Source organism: Microtus pennsylvanicus, chromosome 8, assembly GCF_037038515.1.
Source record: "Microtus pennsylvanicus isolate mMicPen1 chromosome 8, mMicPen1.hap1, whole genome shotgun sequence".
NCBI classification, from domain to species: Eukaryota; Metazoa; Chordata; class Mammalia; order Rodentia; family Cricetidae; genus Microtus; species Microtus pennsylvanicus.
Genome location: NC_134586.1, coordinates 53,821,885 through 53,840,179, shown reverse-complemented (window position 1 = coordinate 53,840,179; position 18,295 = coordinate 53,821,885). Strand labels below are relative to the sequence as shown.

At 45.9% G+C, this 18,295-nt stretch overlaps 1 protein-coding gene across 3 annotated transcripts in view; it reads right to left on the bottom strand.

Annotated features, from left to right (window-relative positions):
* Prickle2 (prickle planar cell polarity protein 2) overlaps positions 1 to 17,979 on the bottom strand; it is a 339,873-nt gene extending 321,894 nt beyond the window's left edge. Inside the window, exons 1-2 of one of the 3 annotated variants that reach the window (XM_075983447.1) lie at positions 17,758 to 17,979; positions 17,003 to 17,088 (exon numbers count right to left, since the gene is read on the bottom strand). In XM_075983447.1, the coding sequence (XP_075839562.1) occupies positions 17,003 to 17,088; positions 17,758 to 17,799 (128 nt within the window). In that variant the 5' untranslated portion in view covers positions 17,800 to 17,979. Of the gene's footprint in view, positions 1 to 17,002; positions 17,089 to 17,649 lie in introns of all 3 variants that reach the window. The other 2 variants (XM_075983446.1, XM_075983450.1) reach the window with 2 other exon arrangements.
* Between the last annotated feature and the right edge of the window lie 316 nt (positions 17,980 to 18,295).

The following is an 18,295-nucleotide window of genomic DNA, read 5'->3' as shown; positions in this document are numbered from 1 at the left end:
GGTAGCATGTATTCATCCATGGGCACCTGCTTCTTCCAACTCCGTTCCCCCCTTGGGAACAGGACTACCTCCACCTCCATGGTATTTTCTCATAGACTTCATGAATGCTTAATGTACCGCTGGCCCCAGCCTACTAAATGCCAGCTGCCCCATTCTTACTCATCATGATAAGGAAAAAAAAGAGAAAGAAATAAAGGCGCGCGCACACACACATACACACATACACAGGTGCCCAAATCCATGGATCTCTAAATGCAAAGGCGATGTTTTGAGGTCTGGAAAGGTAGTTCTGTCATTACTTTCTTACTATTCCTTAGATCACAGAATCACAATTATCAATCTTGTTACACTTATGGGCAATTCCAAATCCTTCAGTACCAGAAGAGGTTTTAAACTCTTGACAGAAATGAATCAAGCTTAACCTTGAGCACATTATATGATAGCTACTATTTTAGCAATTTCTACAAGAAGACGTTGTCGCGCTCACTGGAGACAGAGTTCGCCGTGAGACAGTCGGCTTGTATTGGATGTGCAAATTAACAGAAACAAGAGAAACAGTCACACCCCCCTTGAGAAAACAAATACGGTTTTCTCACATTCACCCACTGAGACCCTTGCCGAGAATGAGTATGTTTGTTTCAGAAGAAATTGTCTCACGCTTATTTCTGTCATTAGCAAGAAATGGTTTTCTTTTTTCTTTTTTTTTTGTGGGATTTGATGTTTTATTTATTTTTTTAAATTTATTTATTTATTAAAGATTTCTGCCTCCTCCCCGCCACCGCCTCCCATTTCCCTCCCCCTCCCCCAATCAAGTCCCCCTCCCTCATCAACTCGAAGAGCAATCAGGGTTTCCTGACCTGTGGGAAGTCCAAGGACCACCCACCTCCATCCAGGTCTAGTAAGGTGAGCATCCAAACTGCCTAGGCTCCCCCAAAGCCAGTAAGTGCAGTAGGATCAAAAACCCATTGCCATTGTTCTTGAGTTCTCAGTAGTCCTCATTGTCCACTATGTTCAGCAAGTCCGGTTTTATCCCGTGCTTTTTCAGACCCAGGCCAGCTGGCCTTAGTGGGTTCCCAATAGAACATCCCCATTGTCTCCGTGTGTGGGTGCGCCCCTCGCGGTCCTGAGTTCCTTGCTCGTGCTCCCTCTCCTGCTCCTGATTTGGACCTTGAGATTTCAGTCTGGTGCTCCAGTGTGGGTCTCTGTCTCTGTCTCCTTTCATCGCCTGATGAAGGTTAATATTCAGGAGGGTGCCTATATGTTTGTCTTTGGGTTCACCTTCTTATTTAGCTTCTCTACTGAGACCCTTGCCAAGAATGAGTATGTTTGTTTCAGAAGAAATTGTCTCACGCTTATTTCTGTCATTAGCAAGAAATGGTTTTCTTTATTAAAAAGACTGTCTCTGCATAGTACAGGTAACCAAATAATTTGTTCAAATTTTCTCCTGCCTGTAAATTTTTTTCTGTATTTTTAAAAAATTATTAATGACAAAATAATCCGTCTTCCTTTACGACTGCTGAGTTTCATGCCCCCCTCCTGTTTATTCAGTCAGTCAATGTACCTGCAGTGGATTTTTGCTAAGCACCAGGTACTGCTCCAGGGGTCAGGGACTGAACAAAAGCAGCAAGCAATATAATAACCGCGTGGCACTGGCATGCTTACATAAGCTAAACTATTCCCGGGGACAAACAAAAAGCACATAATTCATTCACATATAATTTCAGGTGGGGCACACACTATGAAAACATGAAAGAGAAAGGGGGGCTTAGGAACTCGAGTTTCATTTTAGATCAGTTGTGAAAACGATTCTAGAGAAGGAACAGGCAGACTGGCCTGGTGGGTAAGAGACGATCAAGCCACAGAAACACACCCAGGTGGTGCCCCCAGTATGTGCCAATGCCTGAGGCTAGAAGGTACCTACTGCTTTGTCTGTGTGGCTCCAGGGCAGTGAGGGAAGGAAGGATGCTAAAAGTCTATGTTTAGATATGCCTTTTTCTCCCAAGTCTGTAAGAGCTGACCTCAATAAAAGCGTAGCTTTTATTTTAAGGCTTATTTATTTTATGTATATGAGAGCTCTATCTGCATGTTCACCTTTATGTCAGAACAGGACATCAGATCCCACTAGAGATGATTGTGAGCCACTATGTGGTTGCTGGGAATTAAACTCAGGATCTCTGGAAGAGCAGCCAGTGCTCTTAACTGCCATACCATCTCTCCAGCCCTGTGGGTTTTTCTTTTAGTTTTAGATTTATCTCTTTTATGCCAAGCCAGAGGGAAAACTGGGTGTTTTTCCTAGTAACATCGATCAAATCAATTGATCACTTCTTTTGAAAAACCACCCGACTTCTACGGTTCCCAGAGGCTTGGATCTAGTTTTCAGTGTTCTGCTCTGTCCCAGGGCTCTGTTTCTGTCCAGGTCTATAATATTTTGATTTCTAAGGGTGTTCATTTTACTACCCAGTAGACCAGTGGTTCTCAACCTTCCTATTGCTGTGATCCTTTAATACAGTTTCTTCTGTGTGGTGATCTCCAACCATAAAATTATTTTCATTATTACTTCATCACTGTAATTTTGCTACTGTTATGAATCATAATGATAATATCTGCATTTTCTGATGGTCTTAGTTCAACCCCCAAAGAGGCCATGAGCCACAGGTTATAAACCACTGTCGTAGGCTGTCTCATTCATGACTGATCATTTTCATGGATATATTATAACCTTGGCTTGTACAAGTCTACATCCGACCCATGATTTAGACCACTAAGTCCACAAACTGTAAATGATAGGAAAGGAGATGGTGAGAAACGAAAACCCAGGGCCAGGTTTGGTACATGTCTGTTATACACAGGAGACTCTGTCCAAGGTTGGGATGGGGGTAAGAGAAAGGGAGGAATGAAGAGAGGGAGGGAATGTCTCCCTCTAATTCAATCTCCTTGCTAGCCCCACCCCAATTCCTTTAACAGGCAGTTGAAGTCTGTGAATAAAGCAAGGTATTGGGCAGCTGGGCGAAATTGATGTTTAAATTATTTAAGCCACGCACATGTGTTTGTATGTTCTTCTGGTGTTCTTGACATGGTTATCAAATTTTGGAAGGCTGGGCTACATTTGAGACTCACAAGTTTCCAACCACATTCCCAGACTACCAGTTCCTGAGAACTTTTCAATTCTAAGTCCCAAGTAAAACCAAATAAATGGACACCGTGAGGTTGATGTGCAAGCTCCAGAATATTCTAGTGTTTTAAAGTCTACACCAGCCCTCCAGAGCCTGAGGGGTGCATACAGATTAAGAGTCCAGACTTCAATCAGAGCCAAAAGACATATAATATCAATGTTGGGAACAACTTGCTCTACAGCCAAGACCTGCAGCAGAGCAGCTCAGTTTCTGCAGGCAACAAAGGCAATGCTCTCTGCCTTCTAAGTGGTTTCAAACCTGACTTAAGAGACTGGGTTTGCTGGTGATACCTCTGACCTCAGCACTTGGGAAGGTACTGGGAAGACTTCGAGTTCTAGGCCAGCTTAGGCTACAAGGGAGACCCTGTCTCAAATAAAAATAATAGTTATTATTACCATATAAGAGATTTCAAGGAATGTGCTTTTTATAGTACTCCTGGCAAATTGTAAATGTTCAATTAATGATAGCTATAAGCTAATGAACACAACATAGAAAAAAAACACTGTTTGCTTTCATTTTCCTTTAGATGAGTTACTCTAGTAAATCTAGATCCCTTCACAGGGTTGAAATGGGACACTTGGGAGGGAGCATTAATGTTCTGCCTCTCCTGGTTCTCTTTACCAAGTGGAGTTTATGGGGACTAATCAGGCTCCAGCAGGATTGGGAGGAATGGCATTCATATTCCGGATTATTAAACATCTCCTTTTCTAAGACAGACTATTTTCTCTTCTTTGAGAGTGAATTCATTATATGACCTTCATTAAAAGGTCAAAAGGTCAGATGCTCTTTACACAAATAACTCCCCACACTTTACTAGTTCATTTCCTACATGTTTTCTTGGCAAGGCTCAAAAGAAAACTAAAAGAAGATGCATGGATGCATGAACTCTGTAGGGTGACCGTGTGTGTGTGTGTGTGTGTGTGTGCATGCGTGTGTCAAATGATTCAGACCTCACCAGTATGAGCTCCAAATTCCATTGCAGAATTCCATCCACTGATAGCAGCTTCAACAATCCTTTCCTGTTGCAAGCCCTCAATATGTGCCTTTAAAAAGGTCAAGTGGATTCCTTACAAAATTGCCCCAAAGTCAAGGCTCAGCTATTATATGCAGCCACGTGGTATTACAAATGACACAGTTAGAAAGCCATTACTGGAAGCCAGAGAGAGGGCTCAATGGTTAAGAACACTGGTTACGATTATAGAGGGCCTGGGTTTGGCACACAGCATCCACATGATGGCTCATAGCTGTCCTTAACTCCACTTCCAGGGGCTCCAACACTATCTTCTGGTTCCATGGCTACTTTAGTTAGGGTTTCTACTGCTGTGAAGAGACACCATGATCACAGCAACTCTTATAAAGGAAAACATTTAGTTGGGTAGCTTATGGTTTCAAAGGCTCAGTCCATTATAATGGTGGGACATGGTGGCATGCAGGCAGACATGGTAGCTCAGAGTTTTACATCTTGCACAGACAATACGAAGTGAACTGTCTCACTGGGTATAGCTTGAGCATATATGAGATCTCAAAGCCTGAATACACAGTAACAGACTTCCTCCAACAAGGCCACACCTCCTAAAAGTGACATTCCCTTTGGGGGCGATTTTCTTTCAAACCATCACAATGGCATTAGGGGCACATATGTCGTACATATTCAGGGAAAGACCCAAATAAGTAAAATAAATCTCTTTTTTTTAAAGAAAGTTAATATTGGACAGGATACATAAGAAGGTAAGCACTGGGGAATGAGAGGAGGACAGGGAGTGGGAACTGGGATTGTTTGTAAAATAAAAAAGATAGTTTATTTCCTTCTTTTAAAAAAATAAAAAAAGAAGGTAATCACTGAAGTCTCCTAGTAATGATGGATACAGAGCTCAGACTGCTGTCACCGAAGTCTCCTAATAATGGGTAATACAGAGCCATTTTCTCTAGCCAGGCAAAGCTCCTAGCAGTGGGATTGGGGCATCAACCCAGACACAAAATCTTCAACCTACAATTTTTCCTGCCTGCAAGATGGGCTGGGGTAATGGTGGTGCAGAACTTGTGGGAGTGGCCAACCAATGACTGATCCAACATGAGACCCACATCATGAGAAGGAGCCTACCCCCGACACTTCCTGGATGGCCAGGAACCAGAGGTAGGACAGCCCAGAGACCCAGGATAGAACCAAACACAACTGGCAAAAAAAGTCAATTAAATGATTCCTAACAATACTCTGTAATACTCACAGATTGTTGCCTAGCCCAATTGTCATCTTTCAGCAACTGACGGGAACAGATGCAGAGACCCACAGTCAAACATTAGGAGCCAGGAAAACCCCACAGAAGAGGGGGAGGAAGGATTGTATGAGCTAGAGGGGTCAAGGACAGCATGAGAACACAGCCCACAGAATCAACTAAGCAGGGTTCATAGGGGTTCATAGAGACTCGAGCGACAATCAGGGGACCTGCAAGGGTCTGACCTAGGTCCTCTACATATACCTATGGTTGTGTAGTTTGATGTTCTTATGGGACTCCAACAGTAGGCGGGGGGGGGGGGGGGCTCTTACTCTTCTGCCTGTGTTTGGGACCCTTTTCATATTGCATTGCCTCATCCAGCCTTGGTATGAGGGTTTGTGCCTTGTCTTATTGCAACTTGTTAGGCCATGTTAGGTGGATATCCCTGGGAGGCCTGCTTTTTTTTTTTTGTAAGAAAACCAGAGGAGTTGATCTGAGCAGAGAAATTGGAAGAGGGATTTAGAGGAATAGAGGGAGAGGAAACTGCAATTGCCAGGATGTAATGTACAAGAGAAAAAAATGTACCAGTGCTGAAAATTGTTTTATCACTTTTATTACTTCTAGGATATTATACTCCTAAATTTATTTAAGTAGTTTATTAAAAATTTGTATATAAGAACAGTCACAAATTTTTTTCCCATGACTATTATGTTGGCATCAATAGAGAGACTCCCAAAAGATGCACCTGGCAGGATGGACTTGACAGGGTTCTTTTATTATAAAAGAATACAGTCTTTGCAGATATAATTAAGAATTGAGATGAGATCATTCTGGATTAAGGTGGCTCTCAATCCAAAGATAAATCCTTAGTGGACACATCAAGCAGGAAGAAAGCCATATGATGAAGGAGAGGAGATGGAGTGGTGAACCCACAAACCAGGCACACTGAGGGGCATGGACCAGATTTGTCATAGTCTCCAGGGAGAACACACTCCACTGATACCTTGATTCTGGAGTTCTCTAACTTCAGAAGACGCGGGAGCTTCTGTTGGTTGCTTTCAGGCAGTCAGTTAGGAATGTGTCTCAGAAGCTCTCAGGAAGTCTTACAGCTATGGGAAGCTGTACGCAAAGGAAACAGACTAGAAGAAAATCACATCTTACTGCTGGGACTATACATTTCTAGGTGGTGGAGTTATACTCATTCTTTATGTTAATTCATAAATCAATTTGCTGAATCTTCAAAATTTTCCTGACTACACAGAGCCCAGAGACCCAGGATAGAGCCAAACACAACTGGCAAAAAAAAAGTCAATTAAATGATTCCTAACAATACTCTGTAATACTCACAGATTGTTGCCTAGCCCAATTGTCATCTTTCAGCAACTGACGGGAACAGATGCAGAGACCCACAGTCAAACATTAGGATCCAGGGAAACCCCACAGAAGAAGGGGAAATTCAACCACAATTAAACTAAGAGATGATTCTACCTTTAAATGTTGTTATCTACTACGTTAAAAATTAAATTCCCTATTAGTTACTTTTCTTGTCATTGTGACAAACTATCCCACAGAAGCAATTAAAAGAGAGGAGTTTTTTGTGTTCAGTTTACAGGGGGTATCTATCATGGCAGAGAAGAGTCTGTTCTGTCTGTGACAGCGGACGCTCATAGTGGTGCCTGTGGTGTGTTCACAACTTGACAGATTTAAGAATTAGACAGGATAAAAAAAAGGGCTGAGATTTCTCAAACCCCATGTCTGGACCTTACATCCTAGCATGCTATAACTTCCCCAAGTAGTTAGTACCCGAGCTAGGCTCATTTAGACACATGAGTCCGCGGGGAACGTTCTCACACGGACTGTAAAAATAACCCCAGATCTCAGGACATAGCTATTGTTCCTCCACCTCTAGAACACAAGAAAAACCACTGTGTCCTTCATAGGACCACCAAGATTCCAAGCCCAAGAGAAAGCATGCATGGGCATTCTCCAGTTCATCCACTGCCTCTAATCTTGGGATTCATAAAGATTAAAAACACCGAGATTTGTAAACAACTCAACAAGTTGCTGGGCAAGCTTCAAAAGCCAAGTCATCAAAGAGACAAATGAGAAAGAAAATCCTGGGTGCCCGACTGTAAAGCAAAAGGCTTTGAAAATTATGTCATCGAGACAATGTTGTGGAGCCATTGAAAAAGAGAAAGCACTTGCACTCTTTGAATAAGTTCCCCCTGAGGCCTAGCTCCTTAGCATTTGAAGGTGGAGCATGCGTCCCCATGTTATACGTGCGCATAAGGAGTCAATGCCTAAGCCTGGGCAATCCAATTCTGTATCACCTCATTCTTTAATAAACATAAGATCTCATAATGCCCACATTCAAGCCTTTCACTGTCCACCACGTGATTGCGTTCATTTTGCCACGGAGACACCTGGATCTCCTAAGTGTCAAGTCACGCATTCAAAACCCAAGTCCAAAGACTGAAAAATGGTCACATGACATGCTGTTATGCTAGCTTCAAGCTGGTCGTCAAGGGCATACTATGAGTTCTCTGTTGGCTGGTCCCTTTGGTGGGGGATTTCCTTCAGGAAACATGCAAATGATCACAACCTTTCTTGGTTTTTATGTATGTGGTTTCGGGAGTATGTATGTGTGTATGTTCATGTGTCAGAGTGGTGCGCATGTGCCACACATGCATATAGTGGTCAAAGGAACAACCTATGGTACTAGTCCCCGTCTTTCACCTGGTTTGGGCCAGGGTCCCTCGTTGTTCACAGCTGGGCCAGAAATTCTTGTCTCTCTTATCTCACCATAAGTGTGCTGACATTATGGGTCCTAGCTACCACCTCCAGTTTCTACATGGTTTCTAGGGATCCTCACGCCTGTATGGCGGGAAAGTCCTGTATTCACTGAGCCAGCTCCCCAGGCCCTTATGATGATCTTCTTAAAGACATTTCCTCCTCAGACTCTCCAGTCTGCCCAACCAAAACCCAAGCTATCAACATGAATGATGCTCCCTTTAATGCTCACAGATCTGGTCAAGCTCTAATTCCTCTTCTACAGAGCTGGGACTCCAGGAAGCACCCTTCAGGAACCCTACCTAACAATCACCATCCCCTCCAATTTGAGAGGAGTTTCACGTGAATGGCCCCAGCCTCACACACAGCAGCTAATCCAGAGTCCTTCAGATACTGTGTTCATTTACAGACACGAAGCAGATTCCATCCGCAAGCTAGTGAACGTGGAAGATGGGTTATGCCACAGTGCAGTTTCATGTTGACACTGAAAATCAAAACACTATAACTAAACACGTCTTGAACAACTTGGTATCTTGAGCCCCAAAGACCTGTGACTTGCTGTCGGTGTGAACGGGACTTTGCTAGCTGGTTACATCCCCTCCCTGCTTGCTTACACTTGAAAAATGGAGGGCCAAAGGCAAATCTCAAAAAAACCTTTTGAAAAATGACACGAAGTGATGCATGTCAGACACCAGGCACACATAAGGTCTCCATCACGTTAGTTCTACCCCCACAGCATCTCCCAGACATGGAGGATTTTGTTGCCTAGATGTCTTGTTTTGCATGGCTGTTCCTGCCAAGCAGTGACTTAACATTCCTAGCATCCTTCTGGCCATGGTTTCTTTCAAATCTGTAGCTACAAAAGCAGCTGTGTACTGAGACTAGCCGTCAGTATGAACAAGCAAGGCAGCGCAAGTATGAGAAGACGACAAAGGGTAGCAACTGTGCCCACTGGACACGCATGCTCCATCTAAAAAAACTGTAAGACGAGAGTTGGCATATAGTTTCAGTTATCGCAAGATGGCAAAAAAAAATCATATGTTTGCCCCCATTATCAAATGTCAACCAATTCAAGATTTAAATCCTGTATAATGCTAACAAGATACAAACACAGATCTTGCTTTAAGAGGTTCCAAAACATGCTCTCAGGTTCAGATATTGAATAAATGTTCTACTTAGATGTTCTGCCATATTAAGAGGGATCTTTGAATTAAGGACTAGTGCTCGTATAAATGGAAGCTCTTAGCAAGGCAGGAGGTCACAGACTCAGTGACTATTATCAGGTTAGCCAGGGAGAAACAGACTGTGAACCTCAGTTTTCATAGTGTAGTTGGTGAAGCAGGATGCTCACTAGAGGCCCCTAGAGGCCAAGTTTGAAAGTTACCTTCCTCTTGGACTTTGCAAACTGTTTTTATGAACACCTTATGCATACTGTACTCGGGTGGAGGTTATAAGGGTATAATTCTAACAAAAGCCATTTGTTTCCACATGGTGTGTATAAACCCATCATTGAGAGTCTGCATACAGTAAGGATCTAAATCCACCCTTCTGTGAGATCTCATTCTGTTAATATCAGCTAAGGCAAGAAGGAGTGCTATATTGTCTCTCTGACTCTAAGAGGAGAATCATCATTCCCACTGAGACTGACATGTCTTCAGTCCCTGGGCGAGTAGCTTTTTTTAAATCTATCTTATAACCTACAGTTCCTCAGGCCTTGAACCCAGATCTTCTAGCTCCTCATACAGCCCTGTTTCTGCTGAATCTTTTTGAAGTCAATGCATTCATGCAACCCAAGCTTCATCGAAGGCACAGGGGGAAGTATCTATGTTTCATCCCATTAATCCTACAACCACCTCACCAGACAAATCATAATACCTCCAGTTCACTGAGAAAGCTGGGTGCAGAAAGGTTACATCCCTTGCTCAGGGCAGTGCAGCCTCAGAAGCAGAGCCAAGGTGACTTTTTAGGGGATGGCTACAAAAGCATGAAAAACTGAGTGACATCCACAGAGCCCAAGTAAAAAGCTGGGTGTGGCAGCACACACATCTGTAGTCTGCTCTGGGGAGGTGGAAGCAGGAGGGGGTCCCCTGAGACTCAGTCCCAGCTCACTGAAATCAGGAAGCCCCAAGCCCCAGTGAGAGACAGATTGTCTCAATATAAAGCAGTGGTTCCTGTGGGATGACATCTGAGTCTGAGACCTCCACACACATAAGGACAGCAAGCCAGCAACCAGCTCTTAAAGTCTGCCCCTGTAGCCACTCCACTTTCAGGCTCCCAGGTAAGTCTTTACAAGCCTCCAAGACACAGTTACGGCAGTGGCTAGAACCACACGTTTGCCCCCAGAGACTGCACCTATTTACTGTCCCATATGGAGCGACGTAGAAAACCTTTGATCTCAAGAAGCTGAGGGAGGTGGGAATGATTCCCAGTAGGCAATGTTCCCTCTCTGCACAGGGGAATCCCTCTGAGGTACTCATTCATGGCAAGGTTAAAGGCTAACCTTTGAGCCTTTAGAACCAAAAGACAATAAGATAGCAAATGTATTCGGTTCTCCTTCCTCCTGCCAAGGTAAACCACAGAGGCACTGGGGTGAGCGAAGCCGCTCAACAGAGTGTGGGCATCGCATGCCAGATTAGAGAGAAATTAAAATATATCGTGGAAAGTAGATGGCCGCCACTGATGGCCTGTGTTTTCTCACTGTTCGTCAGGCACACACTGTCACTTGGGGCAATTAAGCAAGGATTATCAGGTTGCCGTACAAGCTGAGATGCCTCAACATCGCAGCGCTACGAGCATGCGAACGCCCTTGGGCTTTTAAAAGAGTTAGGACAGAAATTGTCAGGAGAAGTTGACGAGTGTTTTTAAAATTCTTCACGTCCATATCCTCTGACCCAGCAGTGCCAGTTATGTGACAGAAATATCGAACTGGACAAACACGGGCATGGGGACAGTGACGGTGTGAACTCGATACGAAGCGGTGGAAACAACATGACCGTGAAATCTCGGACTCTGTATGCTCCATATACAACGGAGGCTGGACAGCAAGGAATGCATTAGCTCTTTATGCCCTGTATAGACGAATGTGGGAAATATCCACAGATTATTTCTAAGCATGAAAAAAGCAAGAACCAAAGCAAGAAACAGGTAGCAGGCTCTGCCCCACAGCGGCAGTTTTCTTCTTCGGTGGCCTGCTGCGCATGTGTGTGTGTGTGGAAGAAGATTTTAATTCCTTTCATAACACCAATATTCATTTCCAAATAAGAGATGTCAAATGTATTGAAATGGACTGGGTGTTTTTCTTAAGAAACCCCTACTAATGGTCTCAAATTCTATCATATATTTATCAAATTTATAAATTTATCAAATGCAAATCATATAACCAGCAACTTTCTTAGTCCTGCCTAGAAGATGATCCCAGGCGTAAGTGTCTAAGCCAGTCTGTCTGTCTATCGGTCTGTCTCACTCATATGCAGACACATTCTCTCTTTCCTTGGCAAATTCATCGACTGAGACAGCACAATAGTTGGAAAACTACTCCATAGCCAAATCACAATCCACTAAAGGAAACCAGGCCAGCTTCACCCCAAATTACAGCTGCAGTTAGCAGCCCAGAGTCGCCAAGGCAACTAAGAAAGGATGCTTTTCAAGGCACAGGCGTGGCTGCCTGCCCCCAACAAGGGCAATGCCTCTGGAGCAACCGAGGTCCAGCCAAAGCATGTGCCTGAAAAAGCCTCCCTTATCCAGAGACTAACTGTTCTACATAATTATAATGGCTTCGCCAAGCCAGCCCTGCTGTGGACTGCCGGTCAGCTGCTCATGAAAATGGGACTCCAGGAGGCTGTTGTAAAAGTCTACCTCTTCCTGTTCAAATTGAACCTACATGTATATGTAAAGTTGCAATGTTAAAGAGATTACAAGGGGCTTAGAAGCCCCTGGAGGGTCATTGATCTGGCCTTGCAAACCCTGTCTACCACAGCCCTTTAGGAAGAGCTGTAGTCTGTGCCCTGCTTCTCTGACTGCTTTTATTTTACCTCTCTTCTCAGCTGGCTAGGAGGGAAATGCCTTTAAGACCCTGACTCCAAAGACTCTCAGATTCCTTCTTTCTAAACTAGGCATGCATGCACTCTAAACAGTAATACAGACTAGAGGCCAGCACTGGTTTTCGGTAAATAAGTGTCAGATACTAAATAGTTTGGGCTATGTGAGCTATGGTCTCATCCTCAACTACTCAACCCTACCGCTGTCACAAAACAAAAAAGGTGAAATGTCAACAGATGAGCTAGGCTTTGTTCAGTAAATTCATATATAAACATATGGAAATTTGAATTTCAGATTATTTTCCTAAATTGTAGAAGATTATTCTCTTAATAATCCCCCTGCTCTTTAAAATTATAAAATCCAGTTTTGATTTATGATCATGCAAAAGACTAGAGACTTAGAAGGTCAAGAGTCAGAGTTTGCAGGTCATCGCCTAGATATTTGCAACTCACAACGTGGGCCCTGGCATGGGAACAGCAGCATTTTGGAACTTCTCAGAAGGACAGACTCTTGGGTCCTACCTTAAACCAAGAGAACCAGAACCTGAGTCTGAGCAAAAATCCTTTATAGGCAGATAAAATTTGAGATGCTGTGCTCCAGAAGAAAGACATTTATAGTCAGGTTTGGAGGATCACCTGCTACACCTCTGAGACTCAATTTCCCTCCCACTAAAGGAATGAGTAGTCACGCCCACATTCAAGAGTTGCCAAGCCTGGGAGAAAGGACACAAAGCCCCTGTCTGGTTATGCCACTGTTTTCCACAGGGTGGCTAGTAATAGAGAAGATTGTTCCCCACCCCCCAATCCTTATTTGCAAAGACGAGAGCGGTGGCTTGGGATTTCCAGTACTGGACGGGTAACTCCAAAGAGGTCCTAGAACTAACCGGGATGCTGGAGCCTAAGGTAAGCCAGAGTCAGTCCCATCTGAAGGGAAACCAATCAAGAGTCACTGGTTTGTGTCAACTAGGAGAGCTGGTCAGAATCTAATATTGTTGGGTTACTTGCTTAATATGCCAAGCTCAGAAAACAGAACCCAGTAACTGCTGAGCGACTTGAGGCTTTGGGTTGTGGCCACTGCTTTAGACTAAGGCAAGAGGCATGCAAGTCACAGGGGATGAGCATGATCCTCGGTATCCCAGTGGTCATGGCTAAGTGATGTAGCAGCTAGGGAGTTTTGATTTCCTTACCAATAAAATAACACCTACCTCACAAGGTTTGGCAAGCTTGACTAAAAAGATGTGCTGTACCCGGGAGCCTGACACCTACCAGTCAGTCTGTCCTGTTATTGCAGGTCTTCTGTGATGGAGATCTGGCACTCTTGGTACCATTACCCATTAGTATACGAAAGTGCAGAGACTAAACTTTCACGTGCAAATCCCCATGCCCTGCCCCAAACCTGCAAGCATAATAGGCTCCCAGTAGCCCTGCTCTAGCAGAGTAGTAAGCACCCAGCCACAGTCCATGAAGCTGCCTTCTTCCATTCTCCTCCTAAGGATCTTCTCTGCAGCCTGAAAGCTGTGACAGTTTTCACTAAGCTACCATGAGAGGATGATTTCTCCTCACTAGGTCACCTGCTTCCAGCTGCTCCACACAAAGTGCAAGGATTGTGGGTCCTGTTTCCCAAGGACCCACATAACCCCTATCTTTAATAGAAATTTAGAAAATATCCGCATTGTCTGCCTAAAGGAAAACGGAACAATAAAAATGGGAGTGCACCATCGCTCAGCAAAGCCCATGTAACACAATCCAATAGCTTTGACAAGACCCACAGTCTCTCACAGACATCTTTCCCGCTTCATGGCAAGACCCAAAGGGAGGGGAACAATGTTGCCATTCACCGGGTGCCTCTTGATGTAAATGGACATGCAAGTCAGCCAGTACCAGGCTCCTCCCGTTCAAGATAGACTGAGTGGGTCATCCGGGGATGGGATCCAGACTGTACATTCCTAACAGGCTTCCAGGAGCTGGAATGACAGTTCCCTTACCAGCTCCAATCTCTCCACCCAACGTCATCTCCACCCAAATGTCGTTGCATGAACCGCCCTATCTAGGATCTAATTCTTTGTGCCATCCTGACGGCCTGTCTCTTGCTGAGTGGCCACTACCACCACCACCAGAGCACCTGGCATGTGACAGCCATCCAAATACTTGCTCTGTAGAGTCTTCCAGCGGGACAGGAAAGAGTCCAAGGTCACAGAGCTAGCCACAGAACAAATGCCAGCTAAGTTCTGGGTGTACTTCAAAGCTCCAGGTCTGAGCACGATGCCAGAAGAAAGCAGTTTGTTTCCGCTTGCTTCCTTCCTAGAACTCATGGCTCTTTGGACTGGGAGGTGATATCTTAATCCTACATTATTCCAAAGAGATGCCCAGGTGGGAAGTGAGAAGGAGGAGGATCAAGCTGGATATACACAGACCAGGAAAGTGGTTGAAGTCACGTGGGAAGGTCTTAGGGTTGTTGTTGTTGTTGTAATGGCTAGTCTTCATTGTCAAGTTGGTTGGACTTAGCGTCACCTAGGAAATGCATCTCTAAGTATATCTATGGGACTCTTTCCAGAGAAGTATAACTGAGGAGGAGAGAACCACGCTGAATATGGGAGACACGACCCCACAGGCCAGAGTGCCAGCAGTCAGCTTTCTCTGCTTCCTGATTGTGGCTATGATGTGACTAGCTGATTCAAGCGTCTACCCTTGTGTCCTTTCCATCATCAGAGACTGCCTTCAGATTACAGCTAAAAAAGAAAAACCAAAAAAACCCTGTCCCTTCCTTAAGTTACTTTTGCCATACAGTTTGTCACAGCAATAAGACCTGGAATCTGGGGAAAGCGATGTGTATTCTCCTTGGGTCAGGACAAAAATAAGCTCCCAGTGTCTGACACTCCAACCCTTCTTCCTACATGGGCATCAGTGTCCACCATCGACTTAGGGCTTCCCAGTAAAAGAGGGTAACAAGGTCTTTTAAGGAAGACTACAAAGATTGCTAGAAACCAAAAATGATCAGGCAGAAGGTCAGCCAAGCGGCTTCCTGTCCAGGACGGGAGGAAACACCATAAAACCCTATTCATGGCACAAAGGGATGTCTTTTTGCTGGAGCTAGGGGGGAAATTGCTTCCATGTGAAAATCCCTCAGTTTGATGAAAAGGTCTCTTTTCCTTCACGGGCTAAAAATAAAACCCTTGTTTTCCCATCACAACATCAACTGTAAAGTTCGAAGAACCATGATCATGAAGGTCAAAGTGACCCCGGTCATCCAGCATCCTCAAACAAATGAGCTACATCTCCCCCTGAGCAGCCCGTGGCAGGAAGCTGGGAACAACGAAATCAGGGCACATTTCCTCTGGGCCTGGGCATAAACAAACAATACTTTCAATATCTCATGTAATCCTCAGATAAGCGTCCTTGTCACCCCCATCTTAACAAGTAGAGAAATGGGGAACGATGGACCCTTAGGGACCGAACGTTCAGAGGTTGTTCAAGGCTTGAGAACAAGAACAAGCTGAGTCATATACTCTCACAGAGACATTAGCCTCCTGGCCTCTGGTCAGAAAGGGACCTGTAGGCAAAGGAAGACAGGGAAGCTTCAAGTCACCTGCCCTGCTCATCACTTCCATTACATTACCAGTGGATCAAGGGAAGCCACGAGCTATTCTCGCTCATACTGAATTTTGCGAAACGAGGTTTCAAAACCCAGCCCATGTGCAACCCACTTTCATACCCGAGACACCCCAGGGCCTATCCACAGGGCCCGCCCACAGGTGCCACACCTACCTGAAGACAGCACTAGCGCTACTGATAGACGCCTATGTCCCCAACCACATATTTATAAGGTTGCCCACCTGACTCTGCCACACTGGTCGTTACATGCTTGAAAGCCCCAAGTCTGTGCTCAGTGTCCTGAAACAAAGGCAGAGAGCCTGCCAGACTCATCTGAGGTGGGAACAAAAGCACTTCATCTCTGAAGAAACCAGCCGGGGATTTCCTTAACGTGGGGTGCCCAGCAGATGCCATGGTTGTAGGAAACCAGAGATATGCAAAGGTGGCAGGGGGCAGAGATAACTTTCCTCCTTTGTGTGCTAAACCGTCTTCTTCAAAGGAGCTGTGATTGGTGTGGAGGGGGTCGCTTTAATCCAGGAATGACACCGGTCAACTATCCACTGTGCCCACTTTTTCCTTTCCATGAAGACGCCAAGGGAAGAGGACTCACCTTTCTATCACCAAGCAGAGTCTGTGAACACCACACCCCAACTTTTCCCAACCACCGCCCTACCCATCCGATGCGGTGGGAGGGTACCCAAATCCCTCCACTCCCAAACAAAATCATTGCAAGCCAGCTGAGGCTGCCTGAAAATCAACATTCGAGGCACATTAATAAGAAACATCTGGCCCCGGGAAGAGGGTTGACACAGCACAGGCAGTGGTGGATTTGTGGTTGGGACCCAGAGTTACAAGGGCTCAGCTGAAAGCACAATTGGAAAACACCAGTTAGTCTAGGCAATCCTCCACCCGTTGTACCATGGTGCCTGGCAACACCGTCAGGCTCCAGGTTTGAATTGTTTGGGGCCGAGTTACCTAGACACTTCCCACTTAAAGCTCTGGCATCAGGAAAATGCATCTCCTGCATCCTCCGGTGTCTGGCCACCACTTCCACCTTCAATATTTGTAGCAGATGTAGCTGGGCTCTTAAAGGAACAGTGTTTGCATTCTTTCCATGTGACTTACAGGATAGACTTAAAAGGGGGGAAAGTGTATTTCTTTTCCTCCCTACAGTGTGGTGCACTTAAGACCATCCTACCTCCATTTATGCAAGGCGAACCCGGGGCACTGGTCACCACAGGCGTTACATGGCTGGCCTCTCTCAATCCGACCCAGTCCGGTCAACTTCAAAACAAAAAGACAACACAAGCATGTCCACCACCAGGGCTTCCTTCAAAGCCCCACTTGTATCCTAGGCGGGGAGGCCTGCCCCTCCCACCCTGCCTCTGAGATTGGACTCAACTGTTCTCTGATGTTGGGGACTTGGGAACAGATTCTCGCACCTGGAGAAGGGCGTGTGGTCCCAGGTGGGCTGTCTATAGAGCATAGGCACAGAATCATCAAGAAATGGCTTGGCTGGGGCTTTGTCTCCCCCAGACACCTTGGTCACCGGTTTCTAAGAAACAAAAGCAAGACCTTTCTGTTCCCTGGAGTTGCGGGGACCACCTGGTGGCTGCCCTGGACTAAGCTGGGGCTCCTAGGAAGACGGTAGTGGGAACATCCAAAAGCCAGTCCCAGGTCTGGTCTGGGCGCTGGGGTTCCCATTTTCCTTAAGAGACAGGATAATGAAGAAGGTTCACCCCAGGCGCCCCCAAACTATGGCATTTAGGGTCCAGGTCCCTGGTGGCACTGTCGCCTGGCCTGGAGTAGGACCCAGCCCCTCGCGCGCCCGCGGGACCAGCTTACCTGGGGCCACAGGTGCGCCGCCGCGGGGCGGAGAGGGGCTGGGCCCGGGCGCTGGCTGCCGGCGGTGGGGACCGGGCGGGCGGCCCCGCTCGGGTGGAGGACACTCACCGAGCGGCGGGACAGTCTTTTCCGTGAGCTCCGGCTGAACATGGCCGGGCGCTTCCCGCACGCAGCGCGGTCGGTTGGATGTGTCCGCACCGCAGCCACCGGGAGGGCGGGTGGCCTGGGCCGGCGCGGTCGTCAGCCGGGCGGTCTCCGCCTAGCTGTCCCGGCTGGTTCGGGAGAGCACGTCTCCCCTCCTCCCTTCCCTCTGCAGCTCGCTCCCCGCCTGCTGGTCCCTCCCCTCTCCGCGTGTTCCCCGCCCTCCCCCAGCCAGTCCCATCCTCTCTGGCACCAGCTGAGGCCACTTTCTCCTTTCTCCTGCTTCCTTGCCCTCTGGGGAGAACTCTTTGGCTGGCCTAGCCCCTAAAAGCTCTTCCGCTCACCCTGGTCCCCGAAGTTAGGGGGCAGGGGTACTTCACAGATGTCGGGTGGAGATGCAGAGATGAGTGATTTTTTTTTTTAATTTTTTATACTTTAATGTTTAAGTGACATAGAGTAAAAGTTAACCTATTTAGTGCATAGCTTTGGCCTGTTTGACAAATTC